Source organism: Mus pahari, chromosome 10 (assembly GCF_900095145.1).
Source record: "Mus pahari chromosome 10, PAHARI_EIJ_v1.1, whole genome shotgun sequence".
In the NCBI taxonomy this organism is placed as follows: Eukaryota; Metazoa; Chordata; class Mammalia; order Rodentia; family Muridae; genus Mus; species Mus pahari.
Genome location: NC_034599.1, coordinates 19,717,405 through 19,741,038, shown reverse-complemented (window position 1 = coordinate 19,741,038; position 23,634 = coordinate 19,717,405). Strand labels below are relative to the sequence as shown.

The window sequence follows — 23,634 nt, the reverse complement described above, 5'->3', positions numbered from 1 at the left end:
CAAACACTTGGAGGATAACTAGGAAAACAAGCCCAGTCTCTGTTTACAGTCTCTGCTCAACACCATCAACACAGAGACTGCTTGACCGGTCCTCCTGTTCACCTTGGCTGGATGGCTCTGGATGCAGGTTTGATGTCCTCATTCAGTAGGTTTGTAGAGCTGCTAGTCCAACTCAGGGAAATGTGCTTGTGCCACTGGGTTTGTATAAAGTGTTACAAAGGGTGGGATGGAGAGTCATGTAGGACCGAGAGTCGTGTGGGAAGCAGCGCAGGGCCTGTTGCTCTCTGATTGTCTTCTGCTAGATGTTTGGAAGCTTTCTAAATGCAGTCTTCTTGCCATTTAATGGAAGTGTTGTTCTGTAGGGAAGACGGAGACACTCCTGTCAACTTGAATGTTAACCACTTTCCTGTTCCTGAATCTTGGAGGTCGAGAATAAAAACTCCTAAACCCTCTACTCTGCCTTCAATTCCTTGTGACCAGATCCCATTCCTAAGCTGTCTAGGTGCCACCAAGCTGTTTTGGTTTTTTTTGTTTTTTTTGTTTTTTTAGATGAAACTGAGGTTTAGATAATATTAAGTAATTTTTCTAAGATCTCCTGAGAGCAGTTCAGCTGCATTATTGGGATTTGAATGTAGACAGAGCTTCAGAGTATGTGCTCTGCATTTTAAATGTTCTTTCTACAGAAATTAAATTATCCATAGCTTTATTTAATTTATTATTTACATATGCTGAGTAATGAAGGAAAAAACTGTTTATTCCATTTTCAAGGAGAGTACTATTTTGTTTTTAAAAAGTCTCACCTAGAGTAATGTAAGACTGAATGACGTTTGGAGAGGTCCAGACTGTGTGCTCTCCTGCATCATAGTTCGTTACTAAGGTCTCCACAGTCCCAGGCCTTAGGTGTTCTTAGTTAGGACTTGTCTTCCTTTTCCATGTGATAACCTACCAGTCAATATTTTAGGATATCCATTTATACTGTTTGCCAGCATCCCATCTGCTCTGCTCTCAGGACCATTCGGGGCTTTGTGATCATGGTTTCTTTTCTTGGTGTCACTCACTATATTGACTTTCTAACTACAGCAAAAATTAGAAGAGAAGGCAGTATGCTGGCTGCAGAGTGTCTGTGACTTTCCAGGTACCCTGTGATGGACCCAGCCCGGGTTCATTCTCCAGTCTTTATCATGCAGCCATGACTCCAGAGTTTTAGATGACGTGGCAGTGTGCTTGCCTCAGTCTATCTTACAGATAGTTTTTCTTCCAGTGGTTTTTTAAACCAAAAGTAGCAAAACCTTACAAATTTTGGGGGGGGTGGGTGGGTGGGTGGTAATAGGAATATTGCTCAATACCACCTGATAGGAGTATCTGTTCAATACCATCTTATAGAATTATCTGTTCAGTGCCATCTGTTCCTTAGTAAAATTTCAGCTTTTTAAAGAATCTGGATTCATGATTTTTCTGGCTCTGTGTGTGTGTGTGCACGCAAACATTGTTTCTTATGCTTAATTTCCCCTTGAATTGTAGTTTTTGTTTTTCATAGGTAGAGTGACCCTGGAGCCTGGCAATCCTGCAGCAGTTAGAAGTAAAACGCTCTCAGAACTTGAGATGACTCTTTTAAGGTCATGGGGCTTTTAGACGAGCTGGCTCCAAGAGTCTGGAAGTCGGTCTGCAGAGGAGGTCCAGACTCCTTTCATCTGCAGCTCTGTCTTTGGCCCAGCAGTGTCTGCATGTGGAGAGCAAGCAGTCAGGGGAAACTTGCATTCTTAACCGCTTTCATTCCTGAGTGAGCGTGGTCAGTGGACACGATACCTGTACAGTGCTGCCACCCACACAGAACAATGACACGCTGCCCAGGCAGGGCCTGCTCTCCTGGGCCTCTTTTACCTTTGCATCTTGTGCTAAGCTAGCTTTCTTAGAACTCACAGTCAGTTTGTTTGTTTGTTTGTTTGTTTCATGCATTTCTGTCCATTTTATCTGCTGACCAGGGTCCCTGAGGCCACTGTGGTCTGTCTCTGATGCTTTCCTCCTTTCTTGTGTCTACTCGACTCTCGACTCTCTGCTGCTTTGTCTTTTGTAGATGGAGTTAGGCAGCAGCAAGTGCCCTTCCTTCGGCACCTCCCCCCCCCCCCCCCCCCCCCCCTCCCTCCCTCCCCCCCCCCCCCCCCGCGGGCTTCAGAGCAGTGTGTTCATCTTTTCTCCTTCCCTCCTTCCAGTCTCCTTGGTCACTGAAGGTCAGAGTAGCTCTCTTGGTAGCAGAGAAACTTTTAAACGATGATTTTATTTCTAGAAGTGTTACAGAAGGCCCAAAGGCCAGAAGACTTACCTGTATTCATCTCTCCATTTGATTTGGTCATAGCCCCTTTACTTCTGAAATGAAGTGTCTTTATAGTACCTCCGTGATCTGGCTCCAGGTACTGAGCATCTTTCTCTTGAGACTCTGTGGTAGAACGAAAGCTCTTTATTATCAGTGTCTTCGTTCTCCACTGATTCCTACCTGTTAAATTTCTCATGAGAATATATTTTATACCTGTCTTGCTTCTATAGTTTTGTGTGATATTTTCTAATTCTTATCATATCTTAGTACAGGCATTCACTGTTGACCCACACAGGATTTGGTAAGCTGTATCTTAAATAGGCTGTGTTGCATCTATGAAACTTGGCCAATTACATACTTTTCTGAATGTTCTAGTAACTTGGCTTGCTGTCATGTCTTTAGTCCAACCCATGTGGTTTAACAGTTGTATATGAATATTTAATGATAACAATTTCTCTTTGGTATGCATAAAATGATGAATGTTGTTGTTAGAAAATACTAGCATCTTTTCTCCAAATTCTTTCCCTTGTATGACTTCACTGTCTTAGCAAATGACGCCTGTTTCACAGTGATGCCCATGCCTGTTCCTGGGAGCTGCCTGTGGCCTTCCTCTGCTCTTGGCTCTAATGTGTGTGTATCAGAACATCTCAAGTCCATGCACTTTCCTCTCCATCACTGTCTTTCCAAACACGAAGCCTCAGGACACTGGCTATCCAGCTAATGCGTCAGCCTTGCCCTAGCCACAAGACATGGCAGACAAATGCAGACATTTGAACATGTGTTGATGTTTGGATTGACATTGAGATGTGGAATGGTGGCCAAGTATTGGAAGCACAGAGGTGGCTTGTGCAGCTCATTTTTTTTTTTTTAATTTTTCTTTTTTTTTCTTTCTTTTTATTTTATTTTATTTTATTTTATTTTATTTTTATTTTTTCGTTGTGCAGCTCATTTATAAAGAGCTTTGTGGACATTAGCTGCCTGAGGCACACCATTATGAGGGCACCATTATGTTTAGAGAAAGGTAACAGGCCTGGGAAAAAGAGGCCATGAGCTGGAGCTGTCCTCCTGGTGGAAGAGGGTGGCAGCCTGGGCTAGTGTGTGGGAGTGCTGTAAAGGAAGTGTGCAGGCTGCAAACATTTGCAGGCTGCAGACATTTGCAGGCAGAGCTGGAGTCTCCAGGGAAGCAACTGTACCAAAGACATGGTGGTTCCAGCAGCTGCAGGAGGAAGGCCCTGGGCAGCAGCTGCGGGGCCTTGTATGTATTTGTTTATGCTTAGGTGCCATCCCTGTCTGCCTGCCCTGGAAAGGCTTGGTCTGGTACTAAGTATGTGGTTCCTACCGCAGTGATAGGGAGGTTTGGTTAAATGCCAGCAGACACAGTTAAAGTAAGGACATTAACTAGTTGGAATATAAGCTGGAGACCTTGATGGGGCCAAGCAGAGAATACATTTTCAAACCTCATTTAGTTGTCATTTCCTTTTTTGTCTTTACTTTTTTCTTTTTAAATCATTATGATGATGTACATATGTGTAGATGCCATATAGGCACCATGGTTCAAGAATGGAGGAAAGCCAATTGAGTTGTCTGCTCTTACCTTTGTGTGAGTTCAGGAGCTTGAGAGGCAAGAGCCCTTACCCCTGAGCCCTCTCCCAGGCCAAGTCTTTATGATACCACTGAGTCCCATCGTTGTAGGGAGAAGGCTATCAACCCAGGCCGATCAGGTGTTTGCGTCACTAGGCCAGCAAGGTGTCAGGGACTTACTTCCCAAACTTGGGACTGAAAATTCTCCATTTAGCTTCCATAGTTTTCTCTTTCCTATTTATTGTTTACATAAGAAAACTCATTCCAAGGGTTATTTACTATAGTTTTAAAACCCTGAATGTGCTTTTCTTTTTTTTCAAATGTTGTATTTTGTGTTCCATCATTTTGTATATAGTACTACAGAGAACAAATTAACATTTGTTAATCTAAGGATTAATAAAACCCATTAAAATTTGAGAATTGATTTCAGTCTTTAGAAATCAAGAAGTAAGAAAGATTATAGAATTATCCAATTTCAGAACTAGGAAGCATGCTTAGTGGCTATTTTAAATTTTAAGCTTTAATGCCCCTCCTTAATTTTCTAAGATCATTGAGGCTCAGAGGATAAATAAAGAGGTTGAGTACATGTCTCAGTTAATAAAGTGCTTGCTTGCACAAGCATGCTGACCTGAGTTCAGGTCACTGGTGGCTGTGTAAAGAGCCAGGTAGTAAGCAGCACATACCTGTGATCCCCAGTGCTGGGTAGGCAGAGATGGAGGATGCCTGGGGCTTACTGGCCAGCCGCCTGCTAAGCTCCAGGGTCACTGAGAGGGCCTGTCTCAAAACACGAATGTGGATAGTCAGAAGGAGACACCCAATGTCGACCACTAATCAATCAATCAATCAATCAATCAATCTCTCTCTCTCTCTCCCCCCCCTCCCTCCCTCCCTTTCCTTCTCCCTCTCCCCCCCTCTCTCACACACACATATGCACACATATATAAATAGACACATAGACTACATATGCAAAAAGATGAGTGAAGTCTATTGAGTGGAGATGACAGATGTTCAGCAAGCTTAGCATGTTTTATAAATTTGCATGGTGGTGGTTTTCATGCTTTCTGATGATTAGTGATAGATATTTCAAAAGAAGAATACTGAGATATCAACTGTAATGGGGAAATAATTAAATAATTTTAAATATTTTAATTATCACTTTTTTTTTTTTTGGTTAGCAATGTAACATTTTTGTGGCTGTCTCTAGGATCAGAATGGTAGCTTAGTGTTAGGGACACTAATTTTGATTTTTGTTTTTGCAAGTCACATCATTAAATAGTGATTGCAACTCAAATTACTCCTTATAGACAAGCCAGCTCTACTCTACCTTCCAGCTTTGCAGGCTGTGAAAGTGGATCAGGAAAACCTGCCTCCCTGGGTAGTTAGCCACAGAAGACAGGAGGCGACAGATTGGAACCTGTGCTGAGCAGTTTGGTGAGAGGGATGTGCCCTTTGGCGAGTGCCTGGCCCAGAGCCTGGGGCTGGTGGTGCTGTGTGAGGATGGGCAGCTGTGGCACCGGCCTGAGATGTGGTCAAGCACTTCTCACACGTCTCGGCTCCCTCTACTATTCATTAAGAAAAACTAAAGTTGGAAAACTTCAGCTCGGCTCTGTTTTGCTTAAGAAAAATCTTAAAAAGGGAACTTTTTTGTAAGTTCTTAAATGTTTCTTTTTTGTCTTAGGTGTTTTACTCTGATCAGAGAATGAGTTGCTTCTAGAGCTCACAGCCATAGGAACGTAAAAATAACATATTCTCTGTATAGTCAGACTACTGTATATTTTTATAAAATTGAGAATTTTGGCTATGTTTTCCTTGGCTTATGTGACCTGTCACATTCTGAATGTGTAAAAGCAACCACCATGCTCAGATTTTACCACATTCTCTGTATTTATAGAAGGATTAACTTTAGTATTTGACTGATATGTTGTTCATAAAACTTTCTTTGGCATAATATAATTTGAATTAAATGTATGACGAGTGGCATATTTAGTGATTGAGCAGGCAGAATAGTCCATCACAAATTATACATAGATTCAGTGCCATTCTGATGAAAAGCAACACTTACTTTGAAAAGGGGGATGTTAGATCATACTTTGTGCAGACCGAGTTGCTGAGAATCACAGAAAACAGTCTCTATGAGTGGCTGGACCTGGAGAGTTCTCCTGAGATGTAGTAAAGTAGCCAGAATCTTACGGGATGGGATATAAATGGTGCCATGTGACAGAAAAGGATTACAGAATTAAATCAATTGACTACAGTAGAAAAAGTTGTAGATTGTAGGAAATTCCTGTATGAGACAGGTTAGGTTGTAGTTCTCTTAGAAAGTGTAGTTTACTTGCTCGGTATTTTAGCATGAATGGTAACTTGAAAGAGAATAGAGCTCTCCAGATAAAAGATCTAAGTGGAAATGCATGGCACTTGAGGAAGTTTTAGGTGGCTATCTATAAAATTTTTAAATGGAAAGGCCCTTCATGGACAGGGCATGCAATAAAGAAGGAATAAAATTGACAAACTTAACCACATAATATCTTTAGTTCTAATGGAATACACTATAAATTATGTCAATGTAATTTGTCACACATATGCCGACAGCCATTTGATTACCACAGTCTTTAAGCAGAGAAGCATGCAGTCATAACATGAATACTTAAGGACATTAAGGCAGTTCATGGAATAATCGTGTGTATTTCATTGAAACAGTGCAGTGGTCTTCCATACTGATAGGGAGGGAAGTAAAAATCAAATGACAGTGTGGGTGCGTTCTGCCTATCTGAAGGGCAGACATAGACTTTGAGAGTCTGAGCTCAGCCTCGGGAGGACCAGCATGGGTCACTCTTATCTGTCCTGGGGGAAGAGAAGCAGGCGCATATGTAGTCTTAAGATGCATACATGTTACATAGCAAGAGGCTGACAGATATCTGCACACCCATATGAAAGAGATGAAGAAGTTGCTGTGCTCTGGGACTGTGCAGTATTTCACAGTGATTTAAAGATGCCTTTGGAAACAAGTATTCATTAGGATTGGTAATCATAATAAAGTAGAAAAGAACAAATATCAAGTAGATGTGGATGACACACTTTCACTAGAAACTGTGTGGTTAAAGAGAATGGTTTGGAAGGAGAGCTGCATGGAAAAATGTCACTAACTTTGTTAAACAATGTCTGACCCTCTGGGTGTGCACGTTTTGTAGGTGGTAAATAAGGAAGTTGGTTTTGTTTTTCTAAGACCAGATCTCATACTCTGGCCTCATATTCCAGTGTAGCTAAGCCTGGCCTTGAACTCCTTATTCTTTTGGCCGAATCTCAAGTGACGGGTCGTAGGCATTTGTCATCTCATTCAGCTGGTAAGTGTTCTGGCCGGTGGTAGTGTGGAAGAAAGCAGGTGTTTTGTAAATGAGCGCAGGAGAGGTCCTTTGTGGCAAAGCAGTCTGAGTTGGTGGCAGATCTCCATGGTACTGTGTTTTAAGGTTTTGGAGAAGGACTGACCTCCATTTCTGACAGGTGTTAGTGACATTTTCCTACCCTCTTTTGCAGTGGCAGCCGATTGGGAGGCGTGGTCACAGTGCTGTGCTTCTTTTTCAATCACGGAGAGGTAAGCAGTGAGAATCACTACTGAAACACAAGCTTGTCCCAATTAAGTGCCTTCTGCTTAATCTGTAGTAGTATTTCTTAGACATGTGATCCAGTTATTTTGTCCCAAGTTTAAGTACTAGTGATCTCTTAAGTGACGAGAGTCTTATTGATTTGTGCAAATAGTCTGATTTTAAAGCCAGTGACTCGTATGTTCGGGGCAGTGTACTTCTAAATATCCTATTCAGACTATTTGCCTAACCTATAAATTTGCAACTATCCAAGGCAGTGCAGCGATAGCAGCATTGCCAAGTGCTGCCTGGATTCACACCCTAGCTTTTCCATTTATTATCTGTGACACCTAGGCAAGTCAGTTAATCTGTCTGTGAATTCATTCCTCTGCTCTGTAAATGGGGTCATGATGCTATTTATCTCACAGAGTTATTGCGTAAATCAGATGACCCGTATCTGTAAAGTGCCTAATACACGGTTTAATAGAAAATGTCATATGCTTGTTAGCTCAGATTGGTACTTTTATTCATCACTAATAGTTTTCAGATAAAATTCCAAAAAATCCAGATTTTCACTACATTCCTTCACCTAAGTTATTCATCCTTTTAATGACTTTTCTAGTGCTATGTCTGACTTGAGTTCTCATGGAAATTTTGTATGGAGAAGGGAAAAGATGGGTGAGATGTCTCCATCTTCTCTCTTCCCGCCCTGGGTATCTGCCGTCTTTGACCATGCACAGGTTTGCAGAGTGAGTAATAAGACGCAGAGCTTCTTGGATTAGAGCGTTTGAGTGTGAGCATTGCAGCAGCTGTGCATTGCAGCAGCTGGGTGTGGGCCAGCAGTGAGAAGGAAGGCTTTGACTTTTCCCTGACGATTCTGCACATTGTAATAGCCTGGGTCACGGGATGTTTTAAAGCTGGTTAAGAGAATGATGGGCGAAGTGCTAAATAACTGCTTGCTACTGCAAGAAGGGAGCATTGTGCGTTCAGAGTCGGATGTGGGGCTTGGGCTATTGAATATGTAGATCCAGATGCAACGAGAAAGGCACTGTTGTGAAGCACAGAGGGCCCTTGTACCCCTCACTCTGTCCTGAGTTAGTAGTTCCCCTTCTTACATTTTTCTTACATTCTTGATGCTCAAGTAGTACGAACATCGTTTCTAAAATCGTCAATTCTAAAGAGATTAGTTGATTTTTTTTTAAGGTTTTTTTTTTTCCCTCTTGACATTTTTTTACCCATTTAATTGATTTAAAACATGCTTAGTTAGATATCATTTTCTTAGGAAGAGGTACATGAAACAGTTAAAATTAGAATTTTAGTTTTATGGAAATGACTAGTTGTTACATTTATTTGCTATTTTATGGTAGAAATGTTACATTTTTATATAATGTCATTATAGTTTAGAGCATACACTACAGTTTTGGTAAAATATTGGTAAGAATTCCTGTAACCTAAAACTTACTATAATTTTGTGTATCATGTGGCTTTCAGATTATGACAACTTCAGTTCTCATTTTCTTCTTCTTCTTTTTTTTTTTTTTTTTTTTTTTTGGTTTTTTGAGACAGGGTTTCTCTGTATAGCCCTGGCTATCCTGGAACTCACATTGTAGACCAGGCTGGCCTGGAACTCAGAAATCCGCCTGCCTCTGCCTCCTGAGTGCTGGGATTAAAGGCGTGCACCACCACGCCTGGCTTCTTCTAATTTTTTAAGACTACTTTTATCTGAGTGCTTGCCTTTCATCTCAGTGTTCAAGAGGCACGAGAGAGGCTCTCTGTGAGTTTGAGGCCAGGCTGGTCTATAGGTTTTAGGTCAGCCAGGGCTACACAATGAGACTTGTGAAACAAACAAACATGCAAACAAACAAACAGAAGTGTGTGTGTGTGTGTGTGTGTGTGTGTGTGTGTGTGTGTGTGTATGCTTCTAAAGTATGCAGTTTTTGTGTGATAAGATTCATCTCTGCTACTTATACCCATTCATGTGTGTAGTAACCTTTGTAGGACACTGCATTGTGAAACAGTGTGTTTGTATATTCTCTTGAGTTGTTAGGGGTACATATGGCATAGCATTGTGTGACTGCAGTGGACAGCTTTTAGATGTGTGTTCTCAGTGGGTCGGATGTGGCTGTCGGGCGGCTTCAGGAGCCTGTACCTGCGGAGCCATCTTGCTACCCCAGCACTTAACTTTCTTAGAAGAGATATTTATTCACAGAAGTGAATTATTCCTACACCAATACACAGATGTAGCTTGCTAGTTGCTTTTAAGTTATATTTTCACAAGTTGTTTTAGTAGTAGATCTAAGATAGCATTTGGTGTATTGTAAAATCGTTTTTCACTGATGATATTACAAAGAAATATTTGCCTAAACAGAAGAACTATTCTGTCCACAGGGCAAGGGGCATTGCTTGAGGGAAGGGTACTTGCCTCATTTTCTCAAAATATTTGGTTTGTTCCCTGGTTACCTAAAATAATGTGCAGCACAAATGGATTAGTAGAATTTAAAAAATAATCTGGAAACCTTAAAATCTGAATCATGTGAAAATGGAACATAAGGGCTTTCCAGCATCATGAGTGTCCACACAGAGGGTCTCCATTCCAGGATAAAACATGAGGTTGAGCTTACTTCTTATCATTTATATTGTCACTGTGGGCCGCCAAGATGAGGAAAGCCAACAGCTTAGCTGTTTGTCAAATGTTTCCTTGTCATAAGACCAGAAATGTATGCTCTAGGTTAATGGTGTAGCATACTGACTGAAAAGAATGGAGCCTGGGGACTGCTCAGCCCTAGAGGGGACATGAATAGCATTGCCTCCCCAACAAGACACAGGGCTCTGCCAGGAAGAGCTGGAGGTTGTGCTTAACATCAAGGAAATAGTATTTCCGGCTACCGCAGGGAAGTTGCATGTGTGAACTCACAGTGATTGTGACAGCATGCACAAGATCTGTGCAAGCTACAACCAGACGAACTTCTGGCATAGAGTGGGGAAGGTGGGTAAGAAATCCCACCCTTAGCTTCGGGGAGAGGGAACACCAGGATCCTTGATGATGTGACCTGACTTCCTGGTTGGTAGACCATGTCCACAGGGCAGGCCCTACTCCCAAAACAATCTGCACAGCACCAACTGGACTTGACTTGTGGTAGCGAGCCTCTGAGTTGGGGTAGGAGGGGGAGTGCAATTACGGAGGAAAAGGTGAAGGAGGAGATGCTCAAAATATGTTGTATGTAGTCTTCAAAGAGTTCATAAAAATGGTGTATAGACAAAAGATGATGGCGCCCAGGCTGAAAGAGGACACGGTGAAAGTCAGAAGATGAGCAGAGTAGTTCAGGGTTCCGGGAGAATGGCTTCCATGTGGAACAGAAACAGTGGGTAAAGACAGTTTTCACAACTGCCCATGCTGGCATTCTCCTGGCAAGGTGGTTATCACAGGTTGAAACTGGATAAATACCACAGAAAGATCTTAGAATGGGAGAGAAAATCTCAGTAACTGGGGAAGGAAAATGGCAAACAGAAGGACAAAGCACTTGAGGATGTAGGGAAAGTGAGCTTACACAGCATTCATCACAAGCAGTTGAAGGAAAACAACAAAATGCTTCTCTTGATTTGTCAGAAAGTTTTATGAACAAAGAAACTGGGGGTGTGGTGGAGAGTGGAGAGAGTACAGAGGACTCCTCTGTACATGACTGGAAGGTCCAGCTAATGATGCAGCCTAGCAGCTGCAAGGGCCTGGATTTAATCCCCAGCACCACAAAGAACAAAACAAGATCAACTAGGACTGTGTGTTCTTCAACGTTGTGATTATGTCTCTGTGTGTGTCTGTATCTGTGTGTGTATGTGTATGCATGTCTGAGTCTCTGTATCTGTGTATGTCAGTGTCTGTGTGTGTGTGTGTGTGGGAGGGGGGTGGGTTGTTGCAGAGGCTGAAAGAAGACATTGGATGCCCTGGAGCTAGAGTTACACAGGGGCAGTTGGGAGAAGTCTTCTGGGGTGCTGGGAACTAAGCTGCTGCCCTGTGTAAGAGGAGCAGCAGCTCTTTACTGCTCAGCCATCGCTCCAACCCTCCCTGCTTTACATTTTAATTCTTAGAAATTCCTTTTTCTGTGAAGTAGGATTGTTTAGCTTTTTTCATAGAGACTTAAAAATTTTTATGTATGATCAATGTTTTATATAAAAATACTGTTATGAATATATTCAGATATATATATGAAAAAGCCTTTTGAAAATTTCAAAATTTCACTTTAGAAAAGCAAGTGAAGGTAGATGGAAATATTGTCTTGAGGGCCATATCTAGTTAATCCTTTAAAACTACCCACAATATATTTACTCATGTCAGTTTCTTAAATATACTTATTTTTGTCAACATCAATATTTAACATACATTATTCTTTCCTTTCTTGCCCATTCAAATCCTCCTGTGTCCGTCCTTATTTATAATATTTAATTACATTGTTGTATCTACATGTATGTGTGCCTGCATGTGTGTATGTATGTGTGTGTGTGTATGAATGCATTGTTTACATTAGACAAACTACTTGTATGTTCATCTATGCAGCAAACAAGGGACTCTTCCTATTTTAGCAGCTACTGGTCAGATGTTGCACTTCATATGGGGTGGAACCACATGCATGTCACTTGGCTTGTCACTATGCTCCTCTTATCTCAGGCAACCACAGTGTTGAGATTTCTTGGGGACATTTTCTCTGTCATGTCTAGAAGATACTTTTTAGAAGTAGTCATCCCAGGCCTTTGGCTCTTCAAGTCTTTCTGTCCCCTCTTCTGTGACTTTCCTTGAGTCTCAGGTGTAGGGGTTGTAGTACAGATCTGTCAGTTGGCGCTGACATCCAGTCATCCAGCTCTGCTGTTGGATCAACTGAGGGTCTCTGTAATTGTCCCCATTTGTTCTGTAAAGGATTGGGGGGGACCGTGTTGGCATAAGGATGGAACTTTAGAATAGTTAGCAATTATATTGGTATAGGAAGCTGGCAGCAGTGGGTTCTCTCGGCAGGTCTGTGGCCTCTCCAGCATGGGTAGTTAGATAGATTTGTCTGATCAGCTCCCCGCTGTGGAGCGGACTGAGTCTACTTTGATAGCTGCTGTTTATACCCTAGACTACAGTGGCCCTGTGCACTGCTGTGGAGTCTCTTCTCCCAGGCATCGTGGTGGCTATGGGCTTTTCAGCTGGGTAGGACTGCTGACGGGCTTCTCTTCCTTGGCAGACTATGTCACCTTGTGATACCATGGAACCAGTCCTCAGGGAGGAGGCTGTCAGTCCAGGTGCATCACAGTTCTCCAAACCTTGTCTAAAGTTTATGGTGTCTTTGGCAATAGGACTACTTTCATGGTCTGGAAGGCAACCAAAGGCAATGGAAATAACTAGCCCATACTGGTTTTGGAGACTCTTTTATTCCTCTGTACCTGCGACTCCAGGGTTTTTCCTAGGTATTAGGGGTAGTATCATCACCCATGTGGTATAATTGCATCACACACACACACACACACACACACACACACACACACACACACGCTTTTACACACACAAACATTAAGTTAGCTTATAAAATGTTTTCCCTGTGGCCTTTGCAGACATCCTCAGTGTTACTCTCCTTGTCTCTGCTCTGTATTCCCATCACTTCCTTTGCAGCACCTGCCTCCTACCATCCTCATCTCTAGAGCTCTTCTTAGCTTCTTTGCACACTTGGCTTAGTAAAGATTGGAGCTGGGATGCACAAGCAGAGGTGATGCGTTGTCTCTGTGTTTTGGTGACCTCACTCAGTGCAGTATTCTCTAGTTCTATCCATTTCCCTGCTCATTTCATTCATTTTCTTTGCAACTGAGTAGAGTTCTGTCGTGGATATGTTCTGTACTTTCACTCTCCATCAGTTGAAGGATATTTAGATTGTTTCCATTTCCTGCCTACTTTGACTAGGGCAGCAGAGAGAATGGATGAGCAGGTGTCTCTGAAGTGGGATATTGAGTCTCTTAGGTATTCTTCCCTGGACTAAGATTAAAATACACATCGGCATGATACTAATTACTTATTGGCATGATTATCTTGCTTCTATAAAATTTGGAAAACAATTTTGATAATCTTCCCAATATTTTTTCATAGCAGGAAGTTATAATATCCCAGTATGCATTAACTAGAACCACTAAAGACTCATTAGCTCACGGTTACTAAGCAGATAGATTTATTAACTATCAGTGCATTTTTAATTGAAAAGTGATAATTATATCATCAGTGTACACATTGTAGATTTATTAGTCAAAATAATTGCTAACATTTTGTGCTTAAACATATTAAAAGTATTCCTAGAGCCATTTTAAATACATAATCTACTGTTCACTGTGGCTATAGCAGTACAATAGTCCACTGACATTCTTCTAGTCTAATTGAGACTTTGTTTCTTTGATCTGAATTTTCCCTTCCCCCACACCCCTCTCCTTCCTACCTGAATCTAAGGAAGCACATTTATTTTTTTCATTTCTCTGAGTATAACTTTTTGTATTTCCTATATAAGATCATGTTAACCTTCACTTTTATTTACCAATTTTTCTTAAAATTTTTCTAAAAATTGTATTTTTCTAAAAATTGTAAAAATTGTGGGGTGTGTGTGTGTGTGTGTGTGTGTGTGAGAGAGAGAGAGAGAGAGAGAGAGAGAGAGAGAGAGAGAGAGAGAGAGAAAGAGAGAGAGAGAGATTATTTGTGAGTGTGAGGTGTGTGTATGTTCACACCACATAGGAGAGCCAGGACAATGTGGAGGAGTTAGTTGGTTTTCCCTTCCCTATGTGGTCCTGGGTAGTGAACTCAGGGTTGGGACATGCGCCTTTGCCCTCTGAGCCATCTCAGTAGCTTTTCATTTACCACTTTGCATGTTTGCTTTCTCTTACTTTTATGTATTCACCTTTTCAGACGGGCATTGTCTTGTTCCATATAGATATGGGATTTGTGCTTTATAGCATCTTGCCTTAAACACCATGGTGCATGTTGCCATCATCATGTGAAGCTGTACATCATAATGGCTGACTTTTCTCATACTTAAGAAACTCAGTGACAACATATTGCACATTAACTTCCCACAGTTATTCCAGGCAGTTCCTTTATGCTTTGTTTTGGATACAGGATTTGATTAAGGACCACACATGGTCTTCAGCTGTCATTTATCTAGAAGGCTTCTTCTAGAGCAGTGCTCCCTCTGTAGATCGACAGGATGGGCATGAGGATTTGGGCCCACTGTTGGTACAGGCTCCGTGATTTGCACCTGTCTATTTCTTCACCAGTGGGTTGTGATTTGACAGGTTTTGAAGACTGTAGCAGATGATGTATCATTGTCATTGCAATATATTGAGAGGCCTGTGAGACCAGTTTGCAACTTTATTGGATTTCTGCAGTCAGTCCCATGGTCAGGTGGTGGAGTTGGATTTGTCTGTTGAAAGGATGCTCTTGTTCTTTGTGTGCTGCTCAGTGGCCATGTCCTGACGCTCTTGTCCTGTGGGTGCTGCTCAGTGGCCGTGTCCTGGCCCTTTGAGGTTTAGATACCTTGTTTCCGGGAAGCTTGTTACCAGATGCTCATATCCATTGATGACCATTATCTGAATTATTTATTCTGTTGGCCTTTGAGAGTTGCCATGTCCTGATTCTCTCATTTTATCAATGTTTAATAGTTGGTGTTCTATAAAGACGAATCTTCCCTCTTCCTTTCTTTTACTGTTATTTTGTACACATGGGGTCTTTTGTATGTGGTGTTCTATATCTGGTCATCATAATTCTTGATGTTCAAATCACTACAAATTCAATATTGGCCTTAATTTTTAAATGGTATATAATTTATACATATTGATGTCATATACAGTATCTCTTAAGCTGAACAGATTTTTCATATGTACAAATTATGCAGCCATTCTTTAGAGCAGTGGTTCTCAGCCTTCCAAGGCTGTGACACTTTAACACAGATTCTCATGTTGTTGGGACCCCCCCCCAACCATAAAATTATTTTTATGAGGCCCCTGTGAAGGATCACAGCCTACAGTTTGAAGACTGCCACTCCACATTAAGGTACAGGTGGCTTTAGCCCTGTTCATTTGTCACTCCTAACTTCCTCCAATGGAAACAAATCCTTTCTCCTTCATTATTGATGGGTTTGGTGTTTTTCAGATTTTATAGAGTGGATTCCTACCTTCTGTTTTGAAACAGTGGTTTTTCTTGGTTGAGTTTCTTACATGTACACATCATATCTTAGTCATATTTACCTGTGCAGCTCCCCTCAGAGCCTCTCTACATGCCTCCCTACCAACTTCATGCTCCCTTTTGAATTATTATTATTTTAGTTCACAGAATGCAATCAGAGCTACCTATAAGTTCATGGATCTGGGGCAGAACACAGGGACACTGGCAACTTAGCCCCTTCTCCTTCCCCATCCCCAACAGCTATCAACCTTCGAGAGCCCCTCAGCGGGGTGTGGGGCCTTGGTAGCCCCTCCCATATCCATGCTGGAATGAATCTACCTGAGCTGTGCAGGTAGCCATTGCTGCTGTGATCCATGTGTGTAGTAGCTGTGTCATATGCAGAAGACTGGGTCACCCTACTCCTTTGTCATCCCCGGGCCTTGGGATGTGGGCCAGTTAATTTAGGTGCCCCATTAATAGCTGGGTACTCATTATCTCTTACTCAGCACTTTAAATGCTTAAGAGTCTGAGTTAACCATTACCCCCAACAATGAGAAGCTTCTGCCAAACTTGAGAGCAGCACAGATCTGTGGGTGTGAACATAAATACTTATAAGGCAATTTGATATTGTAACTTTTCCCCAGGACTGTCAGTAGCCACTAGTGCATCAGAGAGGAGAAGGGCCCCAGCAGCCCCCCTCTGCCGGTGATTTATGGTCACCTGTTGACTGCCCCCTTCCCCCACCCCTGTTTTGTTCAGGCCCAGTGCAGGCAGCCATAGCTGAAGTGGCTACAGTATACACAAGAAACAACTTTTTGCATCCTTTCTTCTTCTCTCATGGCTCTTAAGTTCTTTCTACCCTGTCTTCCAAGATGTTCTCTGAGCCCTAGCAGATGTGGGATGAAGGTTCCTTTAGGGCTGAGCAGGCAACCCTGTGTCTACATTCACTGCTGCTCCCCGCAGAGAGAAGCACCACTCACTCTTTTCATATGCTTTTTCAGTCTTAGACTTGCTTTCTGATACTAAGTATGCCCCAAGATACAGGACCAGCTATTTTCACAGAATCTTGTATCCTGTTGGGGAAAATGGTGTTTCGAGATCACAGTTTGAGCTGTAAGCACTTGCATCTCCCCCAGCACTGAGCACATCTGCATGCTAGAATAGTCCACACTCTTTCAGTTGTTTTGAAATACATCATGGATTGTTGTAACAAATACTTACCCACCCTGTAGCCCTTCTACTCTCAGGCATATCTCCATAGGAAATACACTTTTACCAAAATTTACCCACACCCCGTGTTTGCCACAGCAGTAGTTACAATACCCAAGATAAAGGATCAACGACAAAGGTTGATTGATGGTCAGATGAATAAGGATGCTGTGTGCTGTGCGTGTCCTTGGCGTGTGCCTTGACCAGGTGCCTTTTCCCCACATTGCCACTCACTTCCCATAGTTTATATTTATAGGGAACCCAGCGCTTGTGTGCAGTGCACATGGAAACACTTGATGTTTGTTGATCGCCCTTTCACCCTGGGCTTCTCAGAACCTTGAGTAAGTGCATCCTGTGGCCCGTTTGTTTTTCAGTGTACCCGCGTGATGTGGACGCCACCTCTCCGAGAAAGCTTCTCATACCCATTCCTTGTGCTTCAGATGTTGCTTGTGACTCATATTCTCAGGTAACTTTCATTAATTTCTCCTGCTGGGGTTTTATTTTCTCTTATACCACAAATTAGAGTTTTGTAAATTTTTTAAAAAGAATGTCTTAATTTTTTAAAATAAAAATTGACAAATTAAGATGATCTTGTTATGTTGAGTTAATAAAGATAATTTTAAAGTAATTTTTAAAAATGTAGCTTTAAAGGCCTTTCCTCCATCTGCCCTCTGGTCTTCTTTTTCTTCTGTGTCATGGTGTCTGCTCAATATGAGTAAAGCCATGCTTACTTCTAGTTCTTCTGTTCCCTGGGCTTTCTCTTTTACCATGTCAGCTGCCAGTGAAAGGAGAAGCTGGCCATCCTGAAGCCCGCCCTGCAGGAGCAGGACTCGTAGAATCCCAGTTGGGAGCACTAACATACGACTTCATGTCCTGATGCCTGTTTAGTGTCTGAGTATCCAGATAGTAGCTATAGAGAGAAATCACCTCCATAAACCAAGGTATACTAAGAGATTCCTGCCAGAAATCCAGAATTAAGTTTAAGTATTCTTGAGAAAGAATAAGTAGCTTGTCCTTCAGTGGACACATTCTGAGTTTAGACATGCATTACCTTGATCCAGAGCACCAACAAGGAACAGGGCCTGGGGGTCAAAGCCTGGAGAAATCCAAAGCTGTTTTGGTCTGAGAACTCTATTCAGTGGTCAGGTGAGCTTGTGAGAACAGTGGGGAAGGCTGCTATGCTAACCTTTTGGGCAGTTTGCCTCTGTAATGCTCTTAGAAGACAGAGGGCCTGTACAGGGCTTCCTGTCTCGTGTAGTCTCATCAGTCAGACCTTTTATAGGTCAGATTTGTGGTGGCTTTCATATTGTGAGCTTTTTTAAAGTCCACAACTTTCACTCCAGCCTTCCCTGAAGTCCTTGCTTACGATAGGTTTCAGTGTTGCTTCAGCAACTGCAGATAGGCACAGCTCTGCACTGAGAGGAAGGGCTCTGCACTGAGAGGAAGGGCTCTGTGCACTCTGGAAGAAGTGCTGCAGGGCAAGCCTCCTCCTGCTCCCTCTCAGGAGTATTTCACGTCCAGGTGGCGGCCGTTCTTGGCTTTCCCACTCCTTGTGTCCAGACACTAGACTGCTCAGGAGCGCCTGAGTCACGTTTCCTGTGTCTGCTCCTGTTAAATCTGATGAGGAGGAGTCTCCGATCCTTCTCCTTCCTTTCCTGTTTTGGGCTGTGGCTCTGTGGCAACTGAGAATGAATCGAAGTGGATTGACTAAAACCATCCAGTGGAAAAAAGACAGCATTTTCAACAAATGGTGCTGGCACAACTGGCGGCTATCATGTAGAAGAATGAGAATTGATCCATTCTTATCTCCTTGTACAAAGCTCAAGTCTAAGTGGATCAAAGACCTCCACATAAAACCAGAGACACTGAAATTGATAGAGGAGAAATTGGGGAAAAACCTCGAAGATATGGGCACAGGGAAAAAATTCCTCAACAGAACACCAATGGCTTGTGCTGTAAAATCAAGAATTGACAAATGGGACCTCATAAAATTGCAAAGCTTCTGTAAGGCAAAAGACACTGTCAACAAGACAAAAAGGCCACCAACAGTTTGGGAAAGGATTTTTACCAATCCTAAATCTGATAGAGGACTAATATCCAATATATACAAAGAGCTCAAGAAGCTGGACTCCAGAAATTCAAAAAACCCGATTAAAAAATGGGGTACAGAGCTAAACAAAGAATTCTCAACTGAGGAATACTAAATGGCTGAGAAACACCTGAAAAAATGTTCAACATCCTTAGTCATCAGGGAAATGCAAATCAAAACACCCCTGAGATTCCATCTCACACCAGTCAGAATGGCTAAGATTAAAAATTCAAGTGACAGCAGATACTGGCGAGGTTGTGGAGAAAGAGGAACACTCCTCCATTGCTGGTGGGATTGCAAGCTTGTACAACCCCTCTGGAAATCAGTCTGGCGGTTCCTCAGAAAATTGGACATAGTACTACAGGAGGACCCAGCAATACCTTTTCTGGGCATATACCCAGAAGATCTCCCAACTGGTAATAAGCACACATGCTCTACTATGTTCATAGCAGCCTTATTTATAATAGCCAGAAGCTGGAAAGAACCCAGATGTCCCTCAATAGAGGAATGGATACAGAAAATGCTCCTTTCAACTTTAATATCTGTGTGCATTTGAGGTCTTAAGCTGCAGGTTCTGGCAAGGCTGCACTCTGCCTGGGGCCCCTCAGAGAGACCCAGTTTCCCTGACCCATTGTGTGTTGGTTTCTGTTCCATCATGAAAGCTGGCAGTGGAGAACTGCCCCTTTCCCCACCCAGAGTTCACTCTGCCCTGCTCTGCTGCCTTTTGTCCACTTCCAAGAGCTGTTGGTGTGATGGTGCTGGGTTCATCTGCATAGCCGGGGGCCTCTGCCTTGCCTTAGGGTGGACGATTAGAAATCTTAGTCCCACCTGAACATGCCTTCCCGATACTCTTTGCTGGGGGCTGCTCCTGTAGCTGCGACCTGCTTAAATCTGGGTCTCTTTGTGAGATTTTCCTCAAGGTTCTTCTGAGGCATGCACTCCTCACCTTCTCCTGGACAGGAATACTTTCAAAATGGGGTTAGCAGTAGGTTCTTTTAGTGAATTGGTTTGGGCAGTTTATTTGAACATCTAGGTTTTATAGAAATCACTTTCTTCTCCACCAGTCTGTGTTTTTTTTTTTTTTTTTTCTCCCGATTTGTCTTAGTAATGTTTGTTTTTCATTTCTGCTGTCCAGGGCGCATAGTGTATTGATCATCACCAGCTGGAATTCCTTTTGGTTCTTATCGTCTCTGAGTGTATTCTGTATCTAGCTGCCAGATTAGTGTTCTTAATTTCCCTTGTTAACTGTAAAATGGAAATTGAGCCTCATTCAAAAGTAGTAGAAAAATGATTTGTTTTACAGAGTGGCATTTCAGCCCCTAACTGTGACCTGTTGTATTAGAAGTAAGTGTTCACCATGGTCCAGCACATCCATGTCTACAGGCAAGCACAGGGCCAAGGCTGAAGTGTCACAGAATGGTGCCCTGCTTCCCAGGGTGTAGCCGGATGTTGTCTGTCTCTTCCACTCCATCAAAAGTGCTAGCTTTCATCTACCTACTTGATTGTTACGGTTGCCTGGTGCTTAAGAATACGTGGGTTACATAAGAGCAACAGAGCAAGCTCGTTCCTTGGAGAAGTTGTCTAGGAAGGCAGCTATGGTGGCGTCCCTCACTGCCGGCTCCTCACCCCAGTATGCTAGTGTGCACACTCTACTTCTGTGAGGATGATGGGCTGATGGTGGCACACATCGGGGCCTGGCATTAGTTCATCCTGTCTTTAAAGGCTGTTCCTGAAATACAGCACCCTTAATGGTGGCTCCAGGTCAGTGCCTTCCTTTGCTTCTACTTCTCTTTTCCAAGGGGCCCCTGTAGAAAACTGGCTTTCATGCTGCTTCCTGGCACTGGGTCTCACCCTGTGTCCCATCCCTGCAGTGCACCTCCACACACGGCGTTGCTCATACAATATGTCACTTGTGTCATTTCTCCTAGACATTCTCTTTGCCAACTCATGAGTGCTGACTCAACATTTAAGAAGTTTGATTGTAAATTCACAAAAATACAATGTGAAAAAAATAATGACTGTATTTAGCTGGCCTCCCTCCCTCTATTTGGCAGGGCTTTGTGGTTTTGAAGTAATAATAGGTATTTATTTTTTTATAGAAAATTATTGTAATCGAGAATCCGAAGGTGTAATTTCTAGCCCATTGGTTCATCTTGTGCACAGTTTATGTGAATGCCAGATCACGTTTGTGATTCTAATTGGCAGCAGTTTGCAGCTACGCTGAACTGTTTTGTAGTTAAACCTCCTGATACCTGTCTTTGCAAGGGCTGCGGAACTCTGCAGGGGGAGTCTGATTGCACTCTGCATCTCCAGCCTGCTCTTCATGCTGCCCTGGCAGTTTGCCCAGTTCGTGCTTCTTACCCAGGTAAGGTGTACACATTTTAAAACTTAAGTACTTGGGCTTAGTGAGCTCATTTGTATAAAGTTGTAACCAAGATTTAGTTTTTATTTTTATGTTTTTGAGAGTTTTATATATGAGGACTGTGTAACACCATTCCCCATTCTTCCCTCCAACTCCTCCATGTCCGCCTTTCACATTCAGCTCTTCTTTGTTGATGTTACATAAGGACCAGACTGATTCTTCTTGTTTCATGAGTCTTAAGTTCTAAGAATTCTAGGTCTTTCTTATAAAGAAAATTCAGTGTAGATATTTTTTATTAGATTCATTTATGTAGATTCATTTATTAGTATTATTTACTAGTCGAACTCAGGTTTGTACAGATGCTTGTCTATTATTTTGTAATTGTTAGTGCTGAAAGGAGAACTTGTGGTTAACCCGAGGGATGTCTTGGGTAAAGTGTGTTCCCACTAGGATTTGTTCTGAAAATATTTTACCAGTGTTCATGCATACATAGTGCTTATTTGCATCAGATCCATCCCCTTCGTTCTCTTCCCTTCAATTTCTCCCTACCACATTTTCCTCCCAACTCACGTGCTTGGTGCTCGCATGCCCCACTCCCAGTGTGCTCTGCTCCCACCCACCCCTTCTGAGTGCATCAGTTCTGTGCATGAGTGTTCGATCACTAATTGGAACATGAGTAACATCTTGGGGCTCAAATCCCTGAAGAAAACTGACAATTGCCAATCCTCAAATTGGGGTGGGACTTCATGACCCCATCCCCAAATCCACTGTGGGATTTTGGCTAAGTTCCCTAAATCCTTACATGGAGAATAAACACGAGTGGGACAAGGGAGTGAACAGGCATGGAGCTTGGTCAGTGTGGCTGCCCAAATGGTTGGTTATTTATCATCTTGCCATGTATTCCTGCTTCTCTATTCTAGATTTATAAAGCAAGGTAACACTCTGAGAGAGGAGGCTTCTGTGGGCTCATGGTTTTCTGAGCTGCTGTTAATGAAGTTATTCTTTTCACATTTATATAACACTGGTGGAGAGATGCTTCTAAATACTCAGATCCCTCACCTCAGGAATACAGGCAGATGTGGATTGAAGTTGTAACTATTTACTACCTTCTTAGACAAAGCAAACAAAGAAACAGACACAACCTCAGAAAGACAAGAAAAACAAACAAACACCACCTTAATTTTTCTTTCTTCCAGATTAATCTCTGCTGAAGCACAGGGAAGGGGAGTGTGCACTCTCCTTGGTTGGGTTAGCATTACAGGGTAGTGTGTGTAGGCCTCGGTGTCACACCTGCACCCAGCTGCATGTCGGTAAGGTTAGCTACTTTGTTTTGTTTTATTTTTTGAGACAGAATCTCGGCCTCAACTGAGGATGTTCTAGCTCAACTTCCAGCTGCTGGGCTAAGCTCACAGCTGTGGGTCCAGCAGACTCTGTTAGTTGCTTTTTTACCATTTAAGAAACAAAAAGGCAAGGGGTTTTTGTTTGCTTATTTTTTTTTTAACTTCTTTTCTTAATCTTATCTTTGAGAGTTTGTCTCTTTTAAATTCTATTTAAATTCACTTTGTGGGTTGAGTTATCCTTGGTATCCCAAGATTGTTCCCCACAGTGTGCTGCTCTGCTCCAGGAGTGTAAAGGGGGCTGGGCTGTTAGTTGCTTCCAGGTAGTGGGATAGCCTGTGTTAAGTGGAGAGGTGAGGGATATGCAGAAGGCTTTATCCTGCCTCTAGTGGGGCTCACACAGAACAGCACACACCTGCTCTATCACGTTAATCACCCGAGGCCTTGCCGTCACCATGGGTGTCTGAGGAAAAGAAATCATGCCTTTTTTATTATGGGAATGTAAGGAGGACTTGGAAATAAGAAACCAAAAACAAAACCAAACTTAATGGTTGGATAGGTTGTATGTAAATATTTAGCTGTTGTGTAGTTTTTCCATGTTTGTGTGTGAAGAAGTATAGTATTTAATTTCAATGGCTTGTGTGTGTGTGTGTGTGTGTGTGTGTGTGTGTGTGTGTGAAAAGGCTAGAAACACTGTCCTAAAAACCCTCTATAGGAGCTGGAATATCATTTAATCAATGAATTCATCTAAATCTAGAAATTTTAGAATTGTGATAATTTTTGAGAATTTTAGAATTCTTTATAAACAGCAGAATTCTCTTTAAATTGAAAAAAGTTACTTGTAATATTCTTTTCAAATTTGGATCTTGAAATTTGATTGTGACTAGCATGTGACTATTTATTTGAATTATACATAATACTAATGGAGGTGGCAAGCAGGGAGACATAATGTGTTTTTTAATAACTATTACCTAGTTACATTTTAGTTTACTATGTCTTCTGTAAT

The 23,634-nt window shown here is 42.2% G+C and overlaps 1 protein-coding gene across 4 annotated transcripts in view; it reads left to right on the top strand.

The window, feature by feature from the left end:
* Positions 1-23,634, top strand: part of Dpy19l1 (dpy-19 like C-mannosyltransferase 1) — an 82,514-nt gene that overhangs the window by 28,250 nt on the left and 30,630 nt on the right. For all 4 annotated transcript variants that reach the window (XM_021208140.2, XM_021208138.2, XM_029543065.1 and 1 more), the window contains 3 exons: positions 7,424-7,481; positions 17,215-17,306; positions 21,195-21,294. In XM_021208140.2, coding sequence (XP_021063799.1) covers positions 7,424-7,481; positions 17,215-17,306; positions 21,195-21,294 — 250 coding nt within the window. The remainder of the gene's footprint in view (positions 1-7,423; positions 7,482-17,214; positions 17,307-21,194; positions 21,295-23,634) is intronic.